Below are 16,528 nucleotides of genomic sequence, written 5' to 3'. Positions count from 1 at the left end.
CGCCGCCCATTGGCCCACGGCACCTTGGGGGCGGGGCTTCTCCCCGGGCCCCGCGCGTTCCGGCGCGGGCACCGCCCCCGGGGCAGACGGTGACAGCTCCCGGTGCTGCCATGGCGGGCCTCGCTCCGCGCCTGCTCCTCCTGCTCTGCGTCGCCGCGGGGCCCGCGCTGGGCTGGGACCGACCGGGTGAGACCCGCGGCGATAAGGGGGGCTCAGCACGGCCGCAGCCGCCCCTGCCGCCTCTGCGGGCGCGTTGGTGATTCCTCGCGGCCCGGCACTGCACCGTGCTGCCGGTTTAGCGGCGGCCGGCACGGGGAAAGAAGGGCTTGTGCCGGGGCCTGCGCCAGGAAAGTGTTTGGGTTTGGGCTCCCTCTAAACCGGCTTGTATGGGAGCAGTGATGCCGCGCCGCGGTCAGTGGGGGCTGTCTGCCTGCGAGGAGTAGCCCAGAGCCGCCTCGGAAGGGAGTGGGGAACTCTGCCGGGTTTCCCTCTGGGCGTCTGGTGCTTCTAGAGCTTCGTCTCGTAAACATGCAGGCTTACGGCTTCAGCCTCTGAATCGCCAGCCTTTTCCTGAGAGGAGGCCCTTGTAGCCAAGAGGAGTGCTCCTACACAAGCGCTGACAAGCAGTAGGAAGAAGTTTTTCACAGGAAGAGCGATCAAATATTGGAATCGGCTGCGCAGGATGGTGGTGGAATCACCGTCCCTGGAGGTGTTTAGGGAAAAATTAGACGTGGCACTCTGTGCCGTGGTCTGGTTGGCAGGATAGGGTTCTTTGATCGAGGTTGGGCTCGGTGATCACAGAGGTCTTTCCCAGCCGAATGGATTCTGTGATTCTTTGTGCTGCCTGTTTCAGGGAAGGTTCTGCTGCGGGACGTTCAGGCGCTCACTCTCCACAGAGGGCAGTACACAACATCCAGGCGGACAGCTTCGGTCCCTCAGCTGCAGTGCACAGGAGGCTCTGCGGGGTGCTCCCATGTCCCTGAGGTTGTTCAGTGTTACAACAAAGGATGGGATGGCTATGATGTACAGGTAACTATTTAAAACTTGTTAAACTTTTTATGAAATCACTTTCCCCAAAGTTGGTAAGTTCTGAGGGAGCGAAGAGTAGTGAGCTAGGTTGTCAGTTCAGATGCTTTTTGTTAGATGAATTCTTGTAATAAAACTTAACCTAAATACTTTTCGGTTTGGATTTTCCAGAGCTACTATAGTTGTATGTTTGATATATCTCTGAAGGAGCTCATATAAAAGCATGACCTTTGTTGGTTTTAAATAAAATGGTGCTCAAGTTTATAAAATCAAACTCTTGCAAACCCCAGAGGGTACTTTTGAATTATTATTGCTGTGTAAGTTTCCATTTTTTATTAGCATGGAAAGGGCTTCTGAATATTTGATTCACTTCAGCTCTACCTTTTAAAAACTAAATTTCAGACTTGCCTGACATTCACTTGCACCTTAGGATGTGAGTGCTAGTCAGTAAAGTCTTGACTTTTAGCTGTTAAAGAGGCTGCTGTCAATAGATAACCAGGAATCAAGGCTGAAATTAATTGCTAAAACTGATACAGTATTGTGAATGAACAGTCAAATATTAATTGGCAGGTGGTACTGCTGTACTGAATTAATAATTTAGAGACACCTACTTTCTTATTTCCTCTCCAAAATGCATGTCATGTGCCATTAAAGATCCCTGTGTTTGGGTACCTCAAGGGAATGTGAGCCTGAGGATCCACCTGTGTTCAACCAGAGAATCCCCAATATAATTGTTAATTGTTGCATATGGATGCCTAATGGTGTCTGTCCCAGTTTCTTTTGATTTCTGCACAGACACAAATGGACACAATGGTGCACTGGATCTCAGGCTCAGGTGTTGTGTTTTTGTAGCTGCCATTGAGTTTGCACAGGACAGGCATTTATTACGTAACTGTTGCACAGGGTACGGCACATTTTTAGAAGTATTGCTGTATCTCAGGAAGGGATATTTGAAAAAGTGTTCAGTGAAGAAAGGAAGGGATATTTGAAAAAGTGTTCAGTGAAGAAAAAAACTTCCAGGGTTGTAATTCTTCAGTGTTCTGAAAGATAAGATCTTTTTTAAGTTTTAGGATTTAAAGTTAATTTAAACATCAAATTCCTACTCCTTTTCAAAATAGGAGCACACGGAGATTTCTTACCTATGGCCTGTAGATGATTTGTTAGTAATTACTGCTTTATTTCAGGGTGTACATGGGGAAGCAGATGGGTGTTTTCATCTTTGGGGCAGTATGTTTTACTTTGTATTGTGTTTATTTTTCCAGTGGCAGTGCAAAGCAGACCTGGAAAATGCCTACCGTTTTGGACAATTGGAAGTGAGCTGTGAAGGCTACGATTACCCAGATGATCCTTACATACTGAGAGGCTCCTGTAGTTTGCTGTTCAAGCTAGAGCTGACTGCAGAAGGTGAAAGGAAAATGAAGAACTCTGGAAGCTTTGGCTCTAGCTATTACCAGTCAAGGAAAGATTATTCTGATTCTGGTTCTGGAGCAATTGTTGTAATTGTTCTTCTCGTTCTTGCTTTTGGAGTATACAAGTTCTTCCTCAGCAACCAGCAGTCTCAGCAGAGTTCTGGGGGCAGTGATGGCTTCTCTCAGCCCTTCTGGCAGAGTCAGCAGGCACCTCCTCCTCCTGGTTTTAAGTCCACCTTCACAGGTAGGGCTCTGAGCCATTTACAGTATTGAAAAGAACAAGTGGGATTGTCGTGTTTTATCTGTGGTAAGGGAAGGTGGGATAGAGTTAAAACCACAGCATTTGCAGGCAACTGCCGAATTGGCTGCAGAGCCTGCGGCCAGCTTTGTATTCTGCTCTTTGTTCAAAAGAGGAAATAAGGGCTTGGCTTTACACAGGCTTTCAGGGCAGGCTGCCCTTTGAACCTTTGAAAAGCTACCTCCCCATGCTCTGCAAGCATTCTTTTCATCACCTGTGAAATAGCAGGATTGTGACAGGGAGAATAATTGTCATAGGTAATCTGGAAAAGAGAATGTTCTTACACAGCCAGAAACAAACCCATGCCAAAGAAGCACTCTGAAACTTTACAGAACAGCCTTTCAGCCCTGATTTCATCCACAAAGCAGTTGATGGAGTTGAGTATCATGTACCAGTCCTCTGTTTAACAGGGCTTGGCTTCAGTGTAGTCCCAGCAGCTGAAAGATTTGGTTCCCAGAGCAGAGAACAGTGTCTATGAACTGTCATTAGAGGGTACAGCATTTGAATCTCATGTGGGGCCTTTCATCTGAAGTTGAAAATTACAAAAGCAGTGACAAGGCTGCTGATGGGAAAAGAGGCATTTTTTCTTTTCCCAGAAAACTGGTGACTTCTGTCAAAAATAAGTGATCTTCCTTAGGCCATCATAGTGTCTCAGGGAAATAAACATTACTCATCTGGTGTCTGACTAACTAATTTAACCCTGTAAACATGCAAGCTGCTCACAGCACTGGAACTGGAACTTAAATTACATTCTCACAAGTTACATAGTTTCTCTCTTTCTTTCTTTTTTTTTTTTTTTGTTAATACAGAAGGAGTTTTGGCAAGAAAATATGTAGCAAGGATTAGGTTTATTAGTTGAAAGTTTATATTTTAATAATCCTTATTAATGCTTTCTCCAAGTTTTGTTCAAATGGCTTGGCCAACAGAGGGTGCAGTATAATTCTTTTGGATACCCTTGTACAGGGCGTGCACAGCAGAAACTTTCAGCTGTACCTGCACCAGAAAATTAAAAGGAATCTGCTTCTGTTGGCTTTGCAAATTGTTTTGCATGTAGTTACATCAGACTGTCTGTGCTGTGGCCACTGATGTACTGTGCTGTGGCACTGATGCACACTGTGTACATCAGTGGCCGTGTGTGGGTATGGCACTGGCTGTACTGTGGTGGTCAGTAGGAGCCCTGGCCATGACACACAGCTCTGTCACACTGGGCACAGGAGAAACAATGAAAGGCTATTTTAATTTTTTTTTTTCTGTTCAGTTCCATGTCAGTTAATTGCCCCAATGCATTTTTCTTTGCAGGGGTCACAAATCTAGCAAGGGCAGGGCCTTGAGAATGTTTTCTTGAGGATTTGTGAAAACTGAGACATTTAAAATACACATTGGAAGCCACGTAATGCTTAGCTTGTGATGTTTTTAATAAGGCATGTCAATGATTTGTCTTTAGATTTCAGGGAAAGTAAGGAGGAAAACTGAAATGTGGAGCCAGATTAAAAATAATAAGTGTTAGGCTACTTCATACATTCAATGTCTGCCTTACATTGTGGGAACAGAGCAAAAGCACATCTCTGAATATGTATGTCCATGTGTTCCAGGAATGTATTAGTCTTTGGAAACCTAGACAGTAATGAAAAGCAATGTTGTTCACATATTGCTGTTAATATTTAATTTGCCTCATTTTTAATCCCCTTAACAAGCAGAGTGTGTCCTGTGGAACTTGTTTAGCTAGACTATCTTAATTAAATTCTGCTTTCTCTCAGTTCTTTGACATGATTCTTAATGTTTACTCTAGATATTTAAGAAAAAAATACTCAGTTTTCTGAGTCAGTGTTCAGTCATGGTGCTTTTGAACAAATGGTTCATCTCTGATTAACATTGTTTTTGCAGCAAATTAAGTAATTTTTTGTTGTTGTTGTTCCAAATCAGCATAATTTAATGGTATATCATCCCAATGAGAGTTTATATTTCTCCCCACACATTCAACATGAAATTCAACATCAAATCTAGTCTAGACTGAAACTGATTATTTCATTATTGTTTTATCTTCTATGACTTCAAACAACCCATATCAGTTTGAAGGCAAACCAGGCCCTCTAATTTTTACCTATGTCATCTCTGGCCTACTTGTTCAGGTGGGCATGTTTCAGGGCAACCCTAATGCTATTTTCAGTCCTTTTTATACTTCCTTATGTGTTAAGCCCATGGTTGAGCTTATTCTTCCATCCATTTCTGCTAGACCAGAAAATTATTCTACTTTGAGTTTGTATTTTCTCTTTCTCTTTCTAAATGGAAAACATTCATTCTGGCCAGAACCTCATGTTAAGTGCAGGTCACATGTCCAAAAATTTGTGACTCTCCTTCCCCCACAACCTACTTGATATGCTTGCAGTTTCATCAAGGTATTTGTCAAGCTTGGCGACTCATGTGTAATGAAAACTTTGCAATGTGGTTGCAGTTAGCTTGGCTTTTGATAACAAGTTCCAGACTAGGATTACCAGGAACAATACCAGTAATGTTAGTGTTACACTGAGCCACTGTGACTCCAACTGTGCAGCTGTGCTCAGTGAGATTAGGAGCTCTGTGTCCTTGTAGTTTGCTCAGTCTGCAGTGTTACCTACTTGATTTGTGTTCCTGCAACTGCTTCTGGCCTGCTCAGTGACCTTGAGCAGATTATTCTTTCTTAGTTTCCTTTTCTATTTTTAATCTAACTTGTCTGTTTATAGATCAGCAGGCAGGGCGCCTTGTTTTGCAAACGTCAGGGTTGTGAGATGAAGTGGAAGCAGATTTTTAACATAAAAACGCTTTATAGTAGTGTTGGTTTATGTGGGGTGTTCTGCTTTCTGAAATGTGAGGCCTTTCAAGTTAAGCTTGATTGAAAATCTGCTGAAATCAGGAGCAGTTTGTTGTCTAATTTTCCATTATCTTTAACAGGAGAGAATTTTGTTGCAACAGCTGGCCTGAGGATTAGTCTGTTACTAACTTATGCTTCCTATTTTCATTTTGTTTAAGATGACAACAGCTTTGGAACTCATTCCCATCATGGAACCAGTTCAGGACCAGGATTTTGGACTGGATTAGGAGCAGGAGGCTTGCTAGGCTACTTGGCAGGCAGTCACAGGTAAAATATGCATACTATCAAATTTTAAGCATTTAAGCTTTCAGGGGGTATGCCATATACTATATTGACATTGTTGTTAAGATTTCAGACCTGTGTAATTCAAATTATAAAATCCTACCACCAGAAGAATTTTGAGCAGCTGTTTGTAGCTCCAGGACCAGAGACATTACAAACATGTTTCTGAGGCAGAATTAGAAATACTGAGGTACTTTATTCTACTTCCTCTGACCTGGCATGATGGCCTGCAAATTTAAATTGAGCATTTAAACAATTTATTTGCAGAACGCCTTAAAACACACATAGTCATATTAAGCATATAATCATCTGTATATAGATCTCTTGTATCAGTGTCATCTTTCCTAAAATAAGTCTGGATGGCCATATTTGGTATAGGCTTTTAGATATTTAGAGTGCATCATTTTTAGATTAACAGTTTAAAGAGAGCAGTTGCTGCCATTTTAGGCTTCACTGGAGAAAATATGAGGTTCCTGCAGGGAATCTTCAGAGCCTAAGCAGTTTTCTCTATTTATCAAATTACTTGCCTATGTATCAAGTCTATTCCTGTAGAAATGTAACAGATTAGAGAATAAGATATATGGACAGGAGTGTATACTAAGCATCTGCCTTGTAAAGTTGTGGGCTATTTTTAATAACAGAAGCCTTATATTAATCCTGCTAAGAATTTTTCTAAGGTATAATGTGTTAAAGTTTTTATTGACCTGGTATTTCTTAAGGCTTAAGCACATGGCTCTTCTGTTGAGGCATTCTGTTTATGTAGTATCTACATACAGGTTAGTTCCCTGATTTCTATACACACCCCCATTTCACTAGGCACAAATTATTGTTCAAGATTAGAGATCTAACTGAGTAAGTCCAAATACATAAACAATCTTCCTAACCTGGGCTTCTTTTCGTTTAAAACATACTTTGGTCCACTGTTACTTAATTTGGTTTCTTAGGCTGTTGAAATGGTGCTGCAAAATGCTGGTGCCAGGAAGTGTGAGAGAGCTGTTTGTAAATTTCAACAGGAAATTCCATATCCATGGAAGCAAGTAATTTTAAGTGAGTGAGTCAAAGACCATGATATGTTAGTGTCACTGATATGACCTTTTCAAAAGAGTTAACAAAAGGATGTTTTCTCTTGCCAAATGTGGCTGGGATATAGGTGATGCCAAAATGCATTTAAACTTCATATTTTAAACTTCTTTCTTGTCTGATGCAATTTAAGGTCAAAATTTCAGAAAGAAAAATTTCCTCATTTACTATTGTTAGAATTCCTTATTTTGAAGAATAAAGCTTAATTTTCATTTGAAAGTCTACATATTATGATATCACAGCACTGAATGTTCTTGCTCTCAGTGTGTTAACTACATTTAATAGGAATATTTACAGCTTTGAAATTAGTGCTTACAGTTTTCCCTTGGAGGTGCACTTCTCTTGTTTGGAATGGTGTCTTCTTAATTTTTCCGAAGGCCACTAATGAAGCCTTCCTTCTACTGTGTTTCATGCCAGAGCACAGCCACGTTCCCCTTATCACAGTATGTGGACAGATCCCACAGCTGTACCTCCTATGCATGGGCACTCAAGGAATTCCACAGAAGGCAGCAGTTCAGGAACAAGAACTGCTACTGGTAAGGCAAAACACCTTTTTATTTCCTGAAGCTCAAGAGACTTTGACCTATCAAAAACATGCAGATGTTATTTGCAGTTCAACAAGCATCCTTGTTTTATTTTACCAGTTAGTGTAGATGGCATGTAACAATGTCCCTTCCTCCCATTCCCTATGGAAGTAGGGCATGAAATTCCCCACAGGCCTGTGGTAGGCATGGTACCATCAGTATCGGGCTTGTCTTCACTGGCAAGGTGCATTAGTTTAAGGCTTTCCCTTCTGATGAGCACTACATGTACTCTTCTCTAGCAAACGTGCACAGACATGTTCTCTGTAGAATGCAGGTTGTCTAATCTGCAAGAGCAGAATAATTTCCAGGCCAGTCAGCCTACAGTTGCTTGCTGTTCTGCTTCATGTGAATATGTTTACCTCATCTCCCTTGCCACCTTTAGCCTTTTTAGAACTAGAGAGTTCAGTGGAAAGGCCATGGTGGAGCTGACTTTTTTTTTTTTTTTCCAGGCTTTGGGGGCACAAAGCGAAGATGAAATCCTTACATTATTACATCAGAGTGATTAAAATAAATCCTGTTGTGTACTTGTACTTCTTTTAATAGTAGTATACTTCAGAAGTGGATATGAGGTATGAAGGATTAGGCAAAGAATTCCTCACTTTCTCTGTGGACTCTCAGTGCTGTTTAAGGTATCACAGGTGTCATCCACTAAGGGAGCATCCACTATTTCAAATCAGCAGCATCTCCTACAGAAAAAGCTCATCCAAGTTAAGAAGAATGATGTTACAATGACCGTGTATCTGTCTGTACTTGAGGCATTATGGCAATGATACCCTTACTAGATTTTCAAAGCATGGATCTTACTACTGTGTTATGGGCTCCATTTCATTTGGTCCAGAATTCCTGATAATTTTTTTCCTCTTTACTGGTAGTCCAGCATCTACCTGGTACATAAGGAGTGCTGTTCTTTGAAACTACTTTTGTTTGCCTTTGCAGAATTAATGTGAACTTTACTGTAAGTGCAGTCAGCTACTCAGATAAGTGTTGGAGTTCTTCCTCAGTGGACAAGAGCAAAATTATGTATAAAGAGATTAACATTAGTATGTTTGTATCTGTGCTATGTGACCGTTGGAGCAAAAATGTGCAGATTCATGGATTCTCCATGTTATCGAGTTTATCCAAGGTGACTGTGGAAACCTGGGGGACTTTGTCTATAAGTTATTGGGGGTAAATAAATAAATCTGGAAATCTGGACCTTTTTCTGGAAGACTGAGGTAATTTAAATTCGGGTGATTACAGATGTTTGCCTGCATTGAGGCCACAGATTTTCCTTTTAATGGTGGATGTTGGCAATGCTGTGAAAACTTATAATGTGAATGGTCTGTCTTCCTAGATCACCTGTCCAGGGAACAGTAAACCAAAGGTGCTCATTGCAGAAAGGAAGGGAATGTTCTTAATGGAAATATGATAGAATCTCTGGGACACAGCAGGCCTTGATACTAAGCTAAGAAAGGAAATTGGATATCTAACAGGATGTAAACTTCCCCAAATGTGCTTTTTAAAAAAACAAAGTGCTGTTGAAGAGTGGGAAGCAGAGAGGCCTTGCTTTGTTCTGATATTTTGGGGCCTCTGTGAAGTGTCATACAGTTCTTGGTTGACTTCTCTCCTGGAAGAAGCATTGCTGGATAAAAAGCAGAGAAGTTTCTCAGGATTGTGTGGAGAGGGGAAGAGTGAAGAATGGGCTGCTTGATCACCAGCTCTTCTCTAGAGCCCATCCTAAAACAGAGTGTAGAAGTGTTTGTGTGGGCACAGCTTGTGTACGCTGGCAGCAGCCAGAGAAGCATTGTCTTTCAGCCTTGTGAAGATGCTGTGTCTGGGAACTGATACCAGCTATGACAGCAAAAACAAAGCACTCTTCTGCTGCTACAGGCTGCAGCTCCTCAAGGAGATGAAGTAGGTCTGGTTAGTCTAAGTGACTTCCGCATAGCTCAGGGAAAAGCAGCCCATGTCCATTCATGAGTATAGAAGGAATTAGTTCATATGTTAACACCCAAGTTTGGTGTATGACTTAAGCAACCAAAAGAGAGAAAATCAAAAAAAGAAAAGAAAAAAATATACAAGCAAACCAAACCAGCAAATCCCAGAAATCTTTATGAAGTCAACAGCCAAAAAAAGTGCTTCATAAAAAAGTTCTTGTACTAAAAGTGCTATTAATTTCATGTGATACTTTCAAAATAACTTGAGGGTGAAATGGTGGTTTGCTTCTCACAGCTACCTGAGAGCTGGGGGAAAATAACTGCATTAATAGTCTGCACTGTGAACCTAAAAGGGGAAATGACAAAGACCTTACTGATGGCCTCCTAGAAAGTTCTACCTTTTATGAGAAGAAGTCCATGGTAAATCCCTTACCTTTATAATAAAGTGTAGCAAAAGAATATATTTTAAATATGGAGTTCTTACTTATTTCAAAGTGTATTCAGGTTAAGCTTGTCACAGTCAATATTTGCTTTGCCAACTAATTGCATAACAATGAAACTGGATTTTTTCTAACTGGGTAGTTGGAAGCTGAAGTTTGCTCTTAAATTACAGTATGGTGTGAAATGTTTTAGACAATGTTTTCATTTGTATTTATGTATTTATATTTTCTGCATGAAATGTGCAAAATAAATCTGATACATTAAGCTATTATAGCTTCTGAATCTGATTGGATATGTTTGCCCTTCCCTCTGATAAAGGAATGAAATAAGTGAATAAGGAGTATTTTTGTCTTTAAATCACTGTCTTGAGGCCTGAAGGTATGGCATTGTTTGTTTTCTCAGAGTTTTCTGTCTCATCATCCACTTCCTGGGTAAATAGTACCATCCTTTACCCTCAGATGCAAAGTAGGTAAGCTGTATGTTGTTTCAATAAAATAAAACAATACTGGGAATAGTTATTGTATTGATTATGTTTTTAGTAACAAAATACTGAATCCTATAAGGAATTGAAGGCTTTCTTGTAGATCAGGGCTTGGGATCTGAGTCTGCAGAAAAGCTGTTATGTCAGCATGTTCCTCATTTTACAAGGTGGTGAGTTGAACCCTTCAAAAGAATTTATGATCACTGCTGCTGTTCCCGGTTGTGGAGAGAGCAGAATTCTACACAGGGATAGCCTAAGCTGATGTATTGGCTTCTTACACAGAGGATGTGTCACTGCTGAACAGAGACATGGTCTACACAGAGTTCAACGTCTTGGCAGTTGTAAACTGGGGTTAAACGGAGGCCTGCAAATTCTGCTATCAGTGTTTCCTTCAACAAATGCTGCTGATGCTCCTGAATGAAGGGAACTCATGGAACACAGCATAAAGCTCATACTTCTGAGACCTTGAGCTTCCTTCCTGAGCATCAGATCTGAAAGGTCCTAGTCTCCCTTCTGCTCCTGGGCAGGGTTCTGGCAGCATCTTCACAGCAGCTTCATAGTTGTAAGGCATATGTAGATGCTCAAACTGTTAAATGCTGTTGTAGATAGTTGCAATTCTGTGTGGTACCTGGGACCAGAACTGCTTGTACTCTGACAATGCTTACATCCTCACACAAAGCTAAAACTCATTACAGAAATGAAACTCCTGGTTTTACAGCTGACTTCCCATGAAGCATGTGATGAAAAAAAAAAAAAAAAGGTGGACAGAGATAAGCTTGATAAGCTTTCTCCATGCTGCTCTGTCTTGTGACTCATCTGCCGGGTCAGATCTTGGCTAGTTCTGTGGAGTGTCATGCTGTTCACCTTGCTCTTTTCCCTGGGTGCAATGTGGCTGTTTGACTTAGCACCAAGACAAGACAGTAGGTTGCTGGTTTGAAAAATAAAATTCATCTATGGTCATCACTTTATATCATTAAGTTCCAAAAAGGGAATTAAGCCAGGTAGTACGATCTCCAGCACTAGGAGTTGTTGCACAGAGAAATTACTGAAATAAAGTAGCAAATAATAACTACCTGCCTGCACAGCTGTCTAAAAGTTGAAAATGCAGCACTTGCAAAGACTGTTGTCCACTTAGCACCGATTAAAAGTGATGTATTTTTTCTTCCTTACTAAAACAAATTTGTATTTTAATATTTTCAGAATCCCTATCAACCACTGATTATGTTACAGAAGTAGCCCAGCTGCCTGTGAACTAAGGCATATGAGCAAATCCACAAAAACATTAAAATCTCACAGCAATGCAATCTGTACCAGCAGACAATGTTGTTGTGTCCTGTTGTGTCTATTGAAACATAATGTCAGGTCTCTTGTTCTCCTTTCATACCTACTGGGGCAGCTGGGAGTTGAGTGCTGTGTGGGAGCGGCTCCTTATCACTCGGCATATTTTGCTGAGGCCTTCCTCTACAGTCAATCCTTTTGCTTTCCTAATATTGTGTGTAGCTGCAGTAGTCTTCACTTTTGGACACCTCTTTTTCTATTGCAGCTGTGATTTTCCAATGCTAATGAAAATAATCAGTAGACTCCCTTTCTGTGGCCTGTATATCTTATCTCCTGCTGTCTTCCATTTTGTGGTTCCCTCTGTTCCAGCTGGGGGTCAATGTTTCTTTAGCAAGGAAAGGCCGAGCAGTTGTAGAAAGTGCATTGAGCTGGGAATGGATGGAATAGATAGCAATGAAGTCAAGGGAGCCAGCTGTCAGGCTGTGAATTGACCTTTGTGGGCAGTATGTCTGTGGAAAGACATTTTTTTTTTAGCTTTCTGTCAGAAAAGCATTTTTGTGAGAGGTACAGTATGGCAGCTGGGGATTTGAGCTGGTGAATTGGCAGCAAGGAGAAGACCTGAAAACATTCTCTCCATCCTAACTTAGGAATGACTAGGACTTGTAGCACCAGGAAGCTGGCCAAGAATGTGCTAGCTCAGCCACTCCACACTCATGCCATTGCAGATCCTGTAGGTAGATGTATGTTTAAAGATACCAGGTGCTTCTAAAAATGCCAAGCAGAAGAAAGGTGACTTGGCCCTGCATCCATGTTTCTTTCCTTCTGCAGCATGACTTAGAATGAACAGAGAAGGCCAAATGTGGAAAGAACAGCAAGCAACTATGACAAAGGGTAGCAAGTAGGCCAAAGCAAAGCTTGCAGGGGAAGTCTGTGTCCTAGTATGCCCTGCCTGTTCCCTCTTCTCACACAACAGCAGGAAATAGTAGGCAGTTCTAATAGCTGTTGTATCAGGATTATTTTACTGAGTTTTCCTGCATCCCTAAAGTCCTACAGTTAATTACCAGTAGTATGGATTGACACCTTTTGCTATCAGGGCCATCTGAGCCATTCCATAATTCAGACTTCGAAGTACCCACTGTGAAATTTGGAGGAGACAAATCACTGCCTGCTTAAAGACCAGAGTCTCTGAAGTACTGCATAAGGAACTTTTCCTCATTTCCTGCATTTGCATTTCCCTGGCATCGAGACTTATGCAATCTTTGCTGTGCAACTTTATTTAGATGTCATTGTGCAGGATCCTCTGAGACTTGGCCTTGAGATCACAGCCCTGACATCATTGTTTTTGTAAGCTTTCTTCTCTATGCCTCCTGTGTCCTTGTAATCAGCATGTGGGGATGTCTTTATTGAGGCAGCACTGGAATTACCAGCAATCCAGAATACCTTTTGCTGCTGCTGCCTAATGGGAGTTATTCATCTCCCAGTAAGCTCCTGTGGTCATTTTCATGTCATTTGGCAACTATAAACATATCACATCTGCTTAAATGGAGAGACAACAATTATGGCTGGGGGAAAAAAAAAAGGGGGGGGGGAAGTGCAATGACTGTAGATAAAATGTTGTGTTGGAACAATTTTGCAGAGCTAACCTTCATCATGGGATTACTTTATCAACATTCTTCTTCAGGAGTTGGATGAGTACTTTATTGATGTGGATTTTAAAAATGCCTTCAGTGTGTTCTGCACTGCAAGAGTGGAAGACTTAGAACTGTAACAGGTTTGGTGTTCAACAAAGTCAGACCTGTTCAGGGCTCTTTGTAGTTTGGCACACAGCTTGTGAAGAATTGGTAGCAGTAAAAAGGGAGGTTAGGTCAGCACAGAAATTCATGTGGCTTTAGCATAGACAGAAACAAACTGATCTGTACTGTTTCTGAAACCGAGGTAAAAACAAGCTCCAATCAGTCTGAAGCAGCTCAGGAGGTTGTTCCTGTCTTTGCTTTGAGCTGAGATCCTGTTCAGCATCTGCTGCTGACAACTCCTGTCAGCACTGAAATCCTCTTTCCCTTAGGTAGGCAAACCCTCTGTACTATTAGACTGACTATTAGAAAATCAGCCAGGCCCCCTGGGTCATAGTGCAGTGTCATTCTGAACTGGCAGGCTTGGGTGGTTACTTCTAGATTAACAGATGGAAGGATTTATTTCCTTTTTAACAAGGAGCTGAGGATTAGGCTGGAACTAAGTGAATGGGTATAGAGATGAAACAGTGCAAAAGTAAGTGATGAGAGGAAGACCATACTTGACTCGGGTAGTCCAGTTTTACCTAAGATGCTAATACATTCCCTTTAGCCCAGCTGATGCAGCTGCTAAAGAGAAGTTAGTGTTTGGGCAGATACTGACTTTTAAATTGCAAAGCTTCTTTGGACGTAACTGAGAAACAGAACTTTCTGCAGCAGCTGAGAGAGAAACACAGTGTGAACCATCCTCCAGGGTCATTCAGCCTGAGAAGAGGAGGCAAGAACAGGAAGTCCCACACAGAAACCAGTGAGTGTTTCTAGCCTGAACCTGCTACCGAGGCATTTGTGCCTCTCCAGTCTTTGTTTGCTTAAGCACCTGAGAGGCCTCATGGAGCCATGAGTGCTACCACTTAGCCTCAGCTTGGCATATTTCCAAGCAAAGAGGCTGTGGGTGAGAAAAGATTGTTTGATGACCTTTGGACAGCATGTCAGGAGAGGCCCAGGAAGACAGCTGAGCTACAGGAATTTGTCATGCCCTGGAATGACAAATAAGTTAAGGGCATGGAACAGTCAGCAGCAGAGACCTTTAGAAAGAGATGTAGAATGCCTTGGTGTAGCCAGTCAGCACACTGGAGGGTGTCCTTGTACATGGTGGCTAGAGCAGGTGGAGCAGCTGCATCCCATGGTCTGCATGTGGCTTATGAACACTATTGGTTCAGCTGCTGGAGCAGTGCTGGCCATTCTCTCACTCTCCCTCCAAATGCATGGCCTAACCATGCATTTTCACGATCTCCTCAGCTCAGAGATCACATGCACCTTGAAACACAGGCAATCTGGTTTATGAAACTTTGTACCACAGCACATTCTAAAGGCCAAAACTAAAGATGAAAAGGAAAGGATTGGGTGATTTTGCATAAAAACAATACATCAGCTACATGACTTCTTGCTGAAAAATCCCTAGAACTTGAATTCCAGAAGGAGAAGGTGTTAATGTTAATGGTCTCCATCAGAGTCAGGGTACTGGGATAGGCAGAGCTTTCCTCCACGGCAGTATGAGTCTTGCATCATTATCTATGAGGATAAGGATCTACTTATCCTAGGCACAGCCTCCTAGCACAGAAAGGTAATGCCAACTGAAAAATGCTTTGCCCAGACTGGAAGAGGAAAAGGATGGATCATACTGGGCAGCGTTTCACCCCCAGTAAGACACAATCCCCTTCCTGCAGGTCCCCTAGACAAGAGACTGTCTGCAAGGATGGATGGGAGGTGGGTTTTCTGGTTCCTTTCTTACCTTGTGGGGAGAGGTTTATTAGCTTAAGATGAGCTGCAGATACTTGAAGGAAAAGAGTGAAAAGGGAGACATTAAAAATGGTTTCTGTGTGTCAAAGGTGAAAGGCAGCTGTTAATGACAGCTTTTGTTTTGTTTGTCCGGGTTTTTTTCTGGCTTCCCCTTAAGAAAAAAATGGGGACAATAGTAAAGTAATTTTCTCTGCGTAGGGCACTACATTTCCCATATTTAAAGGAAATGTTAGGCCTTGCTTACACCTGAGCTTTAGCCAGTGTTTTACTGAGTGATGTGACTGCACCAGTGAAACCTCTCTTGAAACCGTGCTGCAACCCCATAACTTACTCTGAGAACAGAAGGGCAAGAAACACCCCTGGGTGCTTTTTTGAGACAATAAGTGGGTGTCCTGCATGGTGCAGCTTTCCTAGCATGGAAAGCCATGGCATGGCCAAGTGTTGAGCATTTGGAAAAACCCATACAATTGCAGGGGAGTGCATGGAGAGTGTGCTTGGGAAAATGCTCATACACTTCACTGATTCTTAGGGATTATTTCAGGCTAGCGAAACGATGTTTCTGTTGACTGAACAATTACTGGAGGCGAAGTGGAAAGGTTTATATGTTTATTTAGGCAATGTTTTAAACTTTTCCCCTCAGAAGAGTTGCACTGGTGCAAACAGCAAAGGTTGGAGAGCTGGGCTGGAGAGAATGCTGGAAGTTTTTTAAGTCTTTTTTTAGACTTATTGCATGACTTAAAGTACCCTTGCTACCGTACAGTCCTGAACCCCTTTTCCAGTCCCTGGTACTGGAAAGGCACAGCTCTTCCAGAGAGTCAAACTCGGTGAAATATTGCCTGGTTGTCAGAGGGCGAGCTGGTGCTTGCAGCAGGTAGGAGAACAGGCAGCAGTTGCTGTTCCGGGAAAGAGGGGCAAAGACTCAGTGAAGGAGGAAACAGAGGAATAAAAGGCTCAATTAAGAAAGGGATGAACATCCCACATGGGTTTGGCTGAGTGACACTTCCAAGCCAGTGGGCATAGGAAGCCTGGTGAGAAGCAGGACCAAGAGGACTGTGGCTCAAATGCAGAGGTGTTTAGGAAAATTAGGTGAGATTTCTGAACCTGAGGTGAATGAGACAGACTCTTCCCAGCAGGACTTAATGAGAGCGGGCATGCAGCACGGAGTTTGACTTGCTGGGAACTAAGGGGAAACCAAGGGTCAGGACTGTGGTCAGCTGAGCCCCACCACACAACCACATGTTCCTTCCAAAGGGGACCTTCCTCCTCCCTTGCTCTTCCTCTCACCCAGCAATTGTACATTGCATCTTCTCTCCTCCCCACATAATCCCTATTGTTGTCAATTAGCCAATGGCAAAGTG

The 16,528-nt window shown here is 42.3% G+C and overlaps 1 protein-coding gene across 1 annotated transcript; it reads left to right on the top strand.

The window, feature by feature from the left end:
* The first annotated feature begins 8 nt into the window (after positions 1-8).
* On the top strand, positions 9-10,157 carry SARAF (store-operated calcium entry associated regulatory factor). The gene is made up of 6 exons (XM_053941699.1): positions 9-186; positions 854-1,029; positions 2,289-2,679; positions 5,740-5,848; positions 7,361-7,479; positions 7,977-10,157. Exons 1-6 carry the CDS (start codon positions 111-113, stop codon positions 8,000-8,002), a joined length of 897 nt encoding a protein of 298 aa, XP_053797674.1. The 5' UTR covers positions 9-110; the 3' UTR covers positions 8,003-10,157.
* The last annotated feature ends 6,371 nt before the right edge of the window (positions 10,158-16,528 follow it).

Source organism: Vidua chalybeata, chromosome 4 (assembly GCF_026979565.1).
Source record: "Vidua chalybeata isolate OUT-0048 chromosome 4, bVidCha1 merged haplotype, whole genome shotgun sequence".
In the NCBI taxonomy this organism is placed as follows: Eukaryota; Metazoa; Chordata; class Aves; order Passeriformes; family Viduidae; genus Vidua; species Vidua chalybeata.
Note: the sequence above shows the minus strand (reverse complement) of the source record. Positions and strands in the feature narration are given on the sequence as shown.